Genomic DNA, 9,499 nt, shown 5'->3' on the forward strand with positions numbered 1-9,499 from the left:
CTATAGGAGTGACTCAGTTCTTACAGTTTTGCCACTACGCCCGGACTCCTTTCCCATTTTCTCTTCCACCATCATCCTCGCTTTCTCCTTTCCTTCACTCTCCTTGTCCAAAAATGCGTTATTCTCTTTCTCCTTTTCCTCCTTCAGTCTCTTCTCTCTCCCCCTCTGTTCTTTTTCCTCCCTTTTCTTCATCTCCTTCAGCTTCTTCTTGAGGGCAGACCGGTCACTTTGACTGCACACCCCGAGAGCCTGACAACAGAGAGGAAAGAGAAATAGAGGAAGATGCCTATGAAGAGAGTATAGATGGATACTGTAATGGTTCAGGTTAATGGCCCTCCTTTTGTGCATTTTCATTACACTTGATTAAATATATATACTGTTGGTAAAAAAAAAAAAAAGTGGTTTAGAGAGCACTGACAAGTTTAAATGAAAAATGTCCTGCTCAAGAATTGATCACAGTCCTTAAAATAACCATCTTTAAAAGTTAACAGTGTTCGTTTTGGTTTCATGTTTTATGCTGACAAAGTTCAGCAAATAAATTGTTAATAGATTTTTTATAATCTCACATATCAATATTGGCATTGGCCTCAAACATCCACTACCAATATAGCTCTATTCTCAATGTTAATATAAATCTATCATATAGACTGTTCATTATTAGGACTACTAATCGTTAGAAATAGCAAAACCTACAAGAAAACACAAGGGATTTAGATAGATAATCAGTAAAGGTAATAGATATTTGAATAAGGAAAATATGGCAACAACTTTAAAAATGCTTATTACCAAACCATTTTCCAGTATTGTTTATTCAATGTGAAAAAAATTAATCAAATGTATTATTGCATCTTTTTTTGTTGAGATTACCACATTTGTTTATTTATTTAACAATATTTTGTTTCCCTGAGCAACATATTTAATTGCTCACCTTGAGTTTCTCACTGTTCATGTTTAGCAGCTGTGTCCCATCCACACCTCTAGCGGAAAACTCGGCCGTGTATTGATCCATGTTCATGGCAATCAGCCACAGACACACCTGCTGGTTGGTCCACTCCAAGGCAGGTCGACTTTGCCACTGGTTGTTGTTATTAGTGGGAACTGGGTCATCATCCAAGGTCTAACAGCACACCAGAGACAGTAGTGGTGTGGAGAGAAAAGTAGGAAAGAAATGAGAAGAAACTATGATTAAAGAAGAGAGTAGGCTAGGGATGAAAATTATTGGACAGAGAGTGCTCCATAGGAAAGGAAGGCAGGACAAAAGGAAGGGAAGGACAGACTCACCTCAGTGGAGGAAAAGGTGAAATTTTGAGAGTGCCCAGAGAGGGAGTAATCAGAGACATGACCCACCATGCTGGAGCTTCCCATTGGAGAACCAACACTCTGGAACCAACAGAAATAAAACTTGCTGCCTATGTACTTCACATCTGTTCCTTGCTCAACCATGCATGTGTGTTACTTTTAAATATGATTTCTGTTTCTGTTCAGTATGAGATATGTAGAACAGAATACTATATCAGGGGGTTGGGATAGAGGAGAAGGATGGCATGCCATGTGTGCATATGATTGCAGTACGCAAACTTTTCTTACCTGATCTCGTCTACCTGTGGTGGTCAAGTATGGCAAACTGCTGCTGGACACAGACCGAAGCCTCTCTCTGCCTCTCTCCCCTTCCTCTTCTTTTTCCCTACCTCGCTCTCCAAACCAGGGAAACGGCAAGCAAGAAGGCATGGAGTTGACTGAACCTGATGGAGAAACTCCAGCTGGCTCATCCACCAGATCACCACAAGATCCCCTGGGAAACGATGAGATTAAATATTATGAGGTGTGATAGTGTGCAAGTTAACACCTCAGGGAACTGATGAATTTCATTGATATAGCACTAATAAGAAATAACAAAGTGTGGGTGTCTTTATGGGGATGTTTTCCATCTGATGGATGAACATTTTATAGTCTTACCCATTCTTTTCTTATGGCCGTAATATTTGACTGGAAACCCTAACAAAGTCTAAATGTTTATTAAACCACTCAAAATTCAATGAAAGTGATGATCAGTAATTGTATATGTTTAAATGCCTAGTGTGGAGGAAATCATAAGATGAAAGACACAATATTTATGATGTATGAAAGTTGTAAATCGGTCTGATTTGACCTGAACACTGGAGAAAAGTTAAGTTAAGTTTTTTGTTTTTGTGTAAATGTTACTTTATCACACCTATTGTTCATGGACCTTCTGCTGTGTTTCTGGCTTCTCCTTTTGTTGAGAGACTTTCGAATGCCACTGGAAGAGAAACAGAGATTATTTCATTAAAAAAATCAGGATAAAAAAGATGCCACATGTAAAGTTGTCAGACCATTCCACCCCTAAACCAGTCATTTGGGCAAGAAACCAACAAAGTATTATTGCTCATTATGCCTCTGCACCTGAAGTCTGGAAATTTCCTTTTGGATTTTCTGGATGCCGAGGACTTGCATGGCGAGGGAGTGACAGTGTCTGTGATGTTGTTCGGAGGTGTAAAGACGAAGGAGGTAGTAGCATGAGGACTGAGGGCTGAGAAAGAGGAGGTACTACAGTGGTCACTTTTGCTGCTCCTTCGTAACATCCCTACCACTGCGGAGGCAGAAAATGTTTGACTCCCCTGTAGTTTCTGGATTTCATCTTCCTGTAGCAACAGAGGACATGTATGTGTTAGTTTGCACAGTCAAAAACAGCTCAAATGAACTATTGTGAGTAAAAGTGTGATTTTCCTCTCTGTCACTGACCTGTCTTCTAAAGCTCTCTCTGAGTTTGTCTCGTGAGGGCGGGTGGCGCTTGGATTTCTGGGCCAGCTGAGCTCTGGCTATGTGAGCACTGGAGTCTAGACGTCCTGTATCAGGAACTGGAATATACCAATCTGGAAAAGTGCACATGCAATTCATTTTGCTCAGTCAAAAAGCATATTTTTGCTCAAGAATTTCATTATTTAAAAAACAGAAAGCTCTGGCTCTATAAAATATAATTTGGTGTAAAAATATTATACTTTTAACTGGCCTGCGGCAACACATATTCAAAGAGAGATACAATGCCATACAACAGTATCCTTTACAGCTGCTTACCTGTGTCCGCAGAGTGGTTCTTCCTCTCAGGTTCTGCCTCATTTCTGTCTAGCCGTGCTAGCTGTCATGAACAGTGAAACAGTGACTACAGAGAAATGGCAGGTTCACTGAAGTACATCCAAGCAGGATTGAGAGAAGTGACGTCTCACCTGGATTTGCAGTCTTTCAACAGTCTCGCTGTGCTGCTTATCTTTCTCCTCTATTTCTCTCCTCAGTTCTGCTTCTCTTTTCTCCCTCTCCTCCTCTCTGAAGAGACAGAGCACATATTTGAAACGTTTAATTCAAACCTTTAGGAGAAAAGATGTACTCTTGCACGTTCACATCCTTCAGTCCTTTGCCTGCATTCAAAACTCAGTCTCAGTAATTTATTCCACTCTTAATAGAGTTTTGGAAAGGATTCAATAAATACCTGTTCTGGTATTCTCTGACCAGTCTCTTGGCCTTGCTGTATTTGATCTCTAGGCTTTCTGACTGGCTCTGGGCATCAGCCAGTCGCTGGCTCACAACCCTGCAGAGCGTCTGGGCCTCCTGCCAATACCTGATTAACGGAGGGAGGGTCATTAACGCCGTCTTAACCAGCATTATCATCTTCAGAGTAAATGTCAAAATTATTATCCATTTGCAAGCGTTAGACTCCCACTGAGTCCTTAAGCAAGATCTGTATCTACATGGTACATTGTGTTCTATGATGTATGCCACTGAAAAATGATAAATACACAGTCTATATAGCATTGTACTTGTCAAGTTTATCAGCTTTGTCCTCTTCATCCTCCACTCTTTGCTCCAGCTCCACCTTAAGGGTCTCCCAACATGCTTGATGCCGCTCCCATGCCTTTAACTGGGAAACACAGAGCAAAATATAATAATGTTGTGTCTTGTGTGGATGCATGTCTGGGACACATGGTATGTCATACACACAGGGGGGAAGAAATACACTCATGTGGTTACATCATAGATGTCAAAAACGATTCTTAGAGTTGGAGAAACTGTAAAAACTATTCTTAGCATTGCTGAAAGTATATACTTCTTAAATCCTCTCTCTTCAAGAGTCTTGATACATCAAACAAAGTATTCACAGATCCAACACAGTTGGATAGAAGAAAGCCAGATTGTCGACTGAAAGGCTTTCGCCAACCCAGTTATGTCACAGCGGTGATTACTTCAAGGCAAAGGCAGTGAGCAAGGCTGACGTGGAGAAGTGTTGGAACAAGGCCCATGTCCTAATAACTCCACACCAAGCCATCTCATACACAGTTAAATGGGTCAGACTGTTCCAAATGTGGATGCAAAGCCAGTGTATTAAAGTGAGCATCGCAGTTATTGGTTCGCATGTATGTGAGTGAGATCTCAATCTCAGCTAAGTGACCTACCTTTTCTCTAGTGCGTTGAAGCTGCGCTCCTCTGCTTCGTAGTTTCGACTGGAGCTATAAAGACAGAAAGAATGGAAAAGCAGACATAATGTAGAGATATTTTTCTGATGCAGTGCTCCATTTAATTTAATACTGGCCTGATATTTGACAGTATTTTTTGTGTGTGCTGTATGTAAAGTACCTGCTGGTATCTGAGGCAGATCTGGTAGTTGTCCAGACTAGAAAGTACAGACACATCCTCCTCTTCATCTTCTTCCTCTTCTTCATCCACTGAGCCTCTCTCTGACATGCTACAATCAGTGTCTTCATCTCCACTCATCCTCTCTCGCTGTCACATTCAGGAATACATACAAAAACAGTGCAGTGCAATCAAACCACATAGAATTCTTAACAGGACTGAACCTCAACTCTTGTTTTAGAAAACACACCTTTCTAGATGTTTTATCCATTTCCAGGCTTTCATTGATCAGTCGCGCCACCTCACTCTCCACCCCCTCCTTCTCTCGTCCAACTAAAAACCTGCGGCAAAGCAGAGAAATCACTCAAAACTATGAGCAATCATCACCTCCCATAAAATATGCACAGATTTTGTTGTTGGAATAGATTATAATCATTGCTTATCAATGGAGTTGCAAGAATGGATTGTTTTGAAAACTCCCCACAGACATTCCTGATAGTCAAAAATTTAGAAGTGCTGCTTAGAAGCATCACATTCACAAGATTTGCTAGAACGCCTATTACCAAGGCAGAAAAAGCTCATGTGGATGTCATGAAATGGATGTATATGCTGTCATTTCCGGCATTAAAAAGTGTCTGCTTAACATCCAAATCTCAAATGTCGTATGTTGAATTATTTACCATGGAAAAATAAATGGTATATAATAACTATCTGAAGGTCATTTAAAGCATACATAATGTAGGCTAAAAACATGAAAATCCACAGTTTTGGTCCTTTCAAAAACAACATCTGGGGGAGAAAAAATACATTCATTTCACATCTTAATCCATCTTATAAATTCAGTTTTGAAACAATACTCAACACTCATTTTGGCAGTTTTTTTAAAACCTGAAATATCAAATACCAGGCCAAAAATGCAGTGTAATACTTTGCCTCCAAATCACCAGTGGGGAAGAACTACATATACCTCCATATCGGTAGCAACACATAAATAGTGAGAAAGACAGAACAGTACACCGAAACAGAACTGAAACATGGTAACTTACTTGACGAGGCCTGATGTATTCTTGAGGACTGTGGCTGCAAACAGCTGGGACACTCCAACCAAACTCACCCCATCCACCTCCACGATCTGGTCATTCACCTGAATCCTAACACAAAAAGACAAAACAGACCTTCCTGACTTTGAAACCACACTAAGTCCCTTTAACATAAATAATAATAATAATAATAATAATAATAATAAATCACATTTATATAGCGCTTTTTGCGGTACTCAAAGACGCTTTACAATTTCCCTATTTCCCTATTAAAACTATGTAAACAAATCTTTATTAATTATAGAAGGTTAAAAACAAACAAAACAAAACAAAAAAAAAAGTCCATGTTGGACTGATGTACCTTCCATCCTTCTGTGTTGCTCCTCCTTCAGTAATTGTCTTAACGAAGATTCCCAGTTTTTCCAGGCCCTGGTCAGCCCCAACACCCATTCCTATGATACTGATGCCCAGACCTTCCTCCTCTAAAAGGAAGAGACATTAGGAATTCAAATTCACATTAACAACAATATTCAGGTTTCTTCACCATGTGGGTTTTTTTGTTCACCATGTTCTGTGTAGTATGAGGCGCTTTTATGTTTTTGTACAATGCTTTTCTTGTATAAATTGAAAAAGTAATAAAGATATCTTTAAGAAAAACAAAACAACAATATTCAGGGAAAGGCCAAGTTAAACCATAAAAGAACAACAAGTATGCTATGAAAAGAGTGAAACGGCTCTTAGGAGAAATTTAACAAGAGGGAAAAGTGAAAACATGATGATAATGCTGTTCTTTAAGCTATTATGTGTCAGGCTTGTATTATATCTTGACATTTAGACCCACTGAATTGTCTGGTTTGGATTTTAAGGCTGTCTTTACAATACAAATTTGACAAAGACACAGTATCAGACAGTAATCAGACAAAGTATTTTAAGATATCTTGCTGGATCCAAGTTGGAATTGAGGGTTTGTTTCATTTTCAAATTGTATTTGTATTAATTGGATTAGTGTTTTGTGTCTTTCTGACCAGGGACTGCAGATGGAAATTACCTAGTAGCTCTTATCCTTGTTTGAAAAGAATGTTAAATTATGTACATGTTCCCTGACAAATACATGACATAACTGACCTAATAGATTTCCTATAAATCTATTAGGTCAGTTACATAGTTTATTTTCTTTTTGGCTTTAGGCAATTGACTCTGACATGCAAATAGATACCAAACAAACAAAAGAAGCAGAAAAAGACAGACAGTTAGATACATACCCTTTTCTATTTCCACTGAAAAAACGTTCATCCTGTCCACCCTCTTCTCCAGCTCATACTCAGCCGAGGCGGACACAGGGTCAATACTGTCATTGTGTCTGTCGTACTCTGCATTAGAATAGGTGTTGAACACCTGACAGACAGCAGTCAACATACATTTAAACGGCCTCATACTGTTTTAAGCATTGATCGCTGGTACATGTGTTCACCATATTGCAGACTGTAAAGAGAGCTAACACAACAAGATGCTGTTTATGTTGGCAAATCTGTCAGTGACAGTGTGTGAGAGTCAGAGAAGGGGAGAGATTCAGGAAGTGCAGAGGGGGCTTTGCAACACTTGAACAAACTGTGCAAGCATAATCACAGACTTGGAAAAAAAAAATCTAAATGTAAAGTCACAAAATCCACATCAATTACCATTTCTACGCTGACCACCAGAATAGTTTTGTTAAGGATTGAGCCACATTAATACTATACATACCACAGGAGTGTTTTTATTTTAAAAGGCAGCTCTGAAGTGAGTGCTGACAGAATGAAGCATGTGGGGTCTTGCCTATTCTCCTCCTCTAATGGATCAGAAACATGGCCTCGGGATAACATATACATTCACACACCAGCTGGAACTGACAGATGCACAAATTCAAAATGTTGTGTTATTTCTCTTATAGATGTCCTTACCTTGATCGGTGCCGAGGTGAACCTGACCTTCCTGTTCGGAGCTTGTGCTGTATCTTCATCTTCATCCTGATCAGACAGGTCAGGAATACCGGGAATTTCCTCGTATTTGCATAAAAGCGGATTCCCTGTATGCAGACTGTTTGCTGTGTCCTGTCTTTGTGATGTTGGATGCTCTGGATGAGACCGGGCCTCCTGGTCGTACACAAAAGCCTGGTTCTCAACCTCAGAGACAACTGCAGATCCATTTTGGCCCTCTTTATCCCCGTTTTCATCATCTTTCCCCTTAGCCACACTGGCATGTTCCTTCTGAAGCTCAGATGTAGGACATGCTTCTTTCCCCTCTTGACTTTGTCTGCACCCTGTGTCCCCACCTTTCCCCTCATAGTTTGACTCAAGTTCTTTATCAACATCCTCTTCTTGAATAATACCTCTCTCTTTCTTTCCAGTGCTTTCTTCCACTACTTCATCCATCTTATCCTCCCTGTTTCCCCCGTCCTCTGTTGACTCCTCAGCCCGTGTGATGAACTGTCTTTTCTGCTCCTCCCTTTCGTGCTCCCACTGTTCATTCACCTGCTGATACTTGTCTCTTTCTTCTTCCTCGTCATCTTCAGTCACCACTTCACATGGCATGCTGTTGATTAACTCCTTCAGGTGTTCTTCTCGGGGAACAACAGGTCTTTTATCTCCTGCTTTTTGCTCCACTCTGTTTTCCACCATGCGAGGACGAACAGGCACTTCACATCCTGGTATTGTTTCCACACTGGCTTCTTCAAAAACTTCATCCACAAGGTCCGGAACTCTGTCTGCTGTGTTTTTGTCTATACGCTTCACCCCCTCATCCTTAGGCCAGTTTTTCTCTCCTTTGTGCTCCTTTTCTTCTTCATTCTCATCGCTTTCTGATGACTCGTTCTTCACGTCCACTAGCTCTGCCCTCACTGGTTCCTCAGGGGTCAAGCAGGGGCCAGGAGAAGCTCTCTCTTCCTCTGTTTGTGTTACTCCCTCACCTCGTAATACTGTGGTTTGACTATGTTCATCAATATCGGAAGATTTGTTGGATGCTCCACTGGGGCCATCTGATACAAGAGATTTAGGATGCCTTGTCAGGGAGGCCTGTGCAGGAGGCTTTGGCGAGGAAATATTTATGATGGGTTGGTTTATGGATTTGTCTTCATCTAAGTCACCCTCCACTGTGTGCCTCTCTTTTCCTCCTACCTCTTCCTCCTTTTCCATCTGGTTATCATCTGCTATCCCCTTGCTTCCTCTGCAAGCTACACCTTTTGAAACCTGCCCTTCACCACCTCCAACCTCCATCACCTTGGTCTCAAACAACCTCCGGGTCACAGAGAACTTTTGAGCCAGTGCAGCTCTGTCAATATCCGTAATCTCCTCTGATCTAGACAGTTTATCTTGCAGAGAGGATTCTGGGGTGGACATGCTGGCCACAGTGTTCAGAACAGATGAGGAATTCGTGACCGAATGTCTGGATCCAGAGAAAGGTGAAGTTTGGAGGTGCAGGCTAGGCATTTGAGAAGAAACCAGGGGTGTGGATCCAGAAGTCTGGACAACGGGACAACTGTCTTGTTTCAGCTGCTGGCTGTCCATTTGGAGGAAGATGTTGTCTCTGATTTTGGTCCCTCTGGCGCTGTGGACCCTCCCTCTGCTGCCTGTGCTGCCGGTCGTGGTGTGGGACATCATGGGATCTGACAAGCTAGATTGCAGCCTGGAATGTTTCACAGCAGAGCACTGGGCCCCAGCACATTTAGTCCCTGGTTGAAGACTGGTCCCGGTGTCAAATGAGCATTTGATAGCATGGAAATCAGTCTTGTAGGTTATCCTGTGAGGAGAGGCACTTCTGCCTTTGTTGTCCGTCCGCATCAT

General features: G+C 41.3%; 1 protein-coding gene across 1 annotated transcript; it reads right to left on the reverse strand.

The window, feature by feature from the left end:
- LOC133990803 (neurabin-1-like) lies at positions 1-9,499 on the reverse strand. Its single transcript, XM_062429209.1, has 18 exons — positions 7,622-9,499; positions 6,944-7,076; positions 6,043-6,163; positions 5,688-5,792; positions 4,892-4,982; positions 4,645-4,791; positions 4,464-4,517; positions 3,831-3,931; positions 3,503-3,631; positions 3,243-3,339; positions 3,094-3,154; positions 2,761-2,891; positions 2,422-2,660; positions 2,213-2,278; positions 1,588-1,792; positions 1,282-1,380; positions 929-1,117; positions 1-249 (listed from the first exon to the last, which is right to left on the reverse strand). Exons 1-18 carry the CDS (start codon positions 9,497-9,499, stop codon positions 1-3), a joined length of 4,095 nt encoding a protein of 1,364 aa, XP_062285193.1.

The sequence above is a fragment of the Scomber scombrus genome, chromosome 11 (genome assembly GCF_963691925.1).
Source record: "Scomber scombrus chromosome 11, fScoSco1.1, whole genome shotgun sequence".
In the NCBI taxonomy this organism is placed as follows: Eukaryota; Metazoa; Chordata; class Actinopteri; order Scombriformes; family Scombridae; genus Scomber; species Scomber scombrus.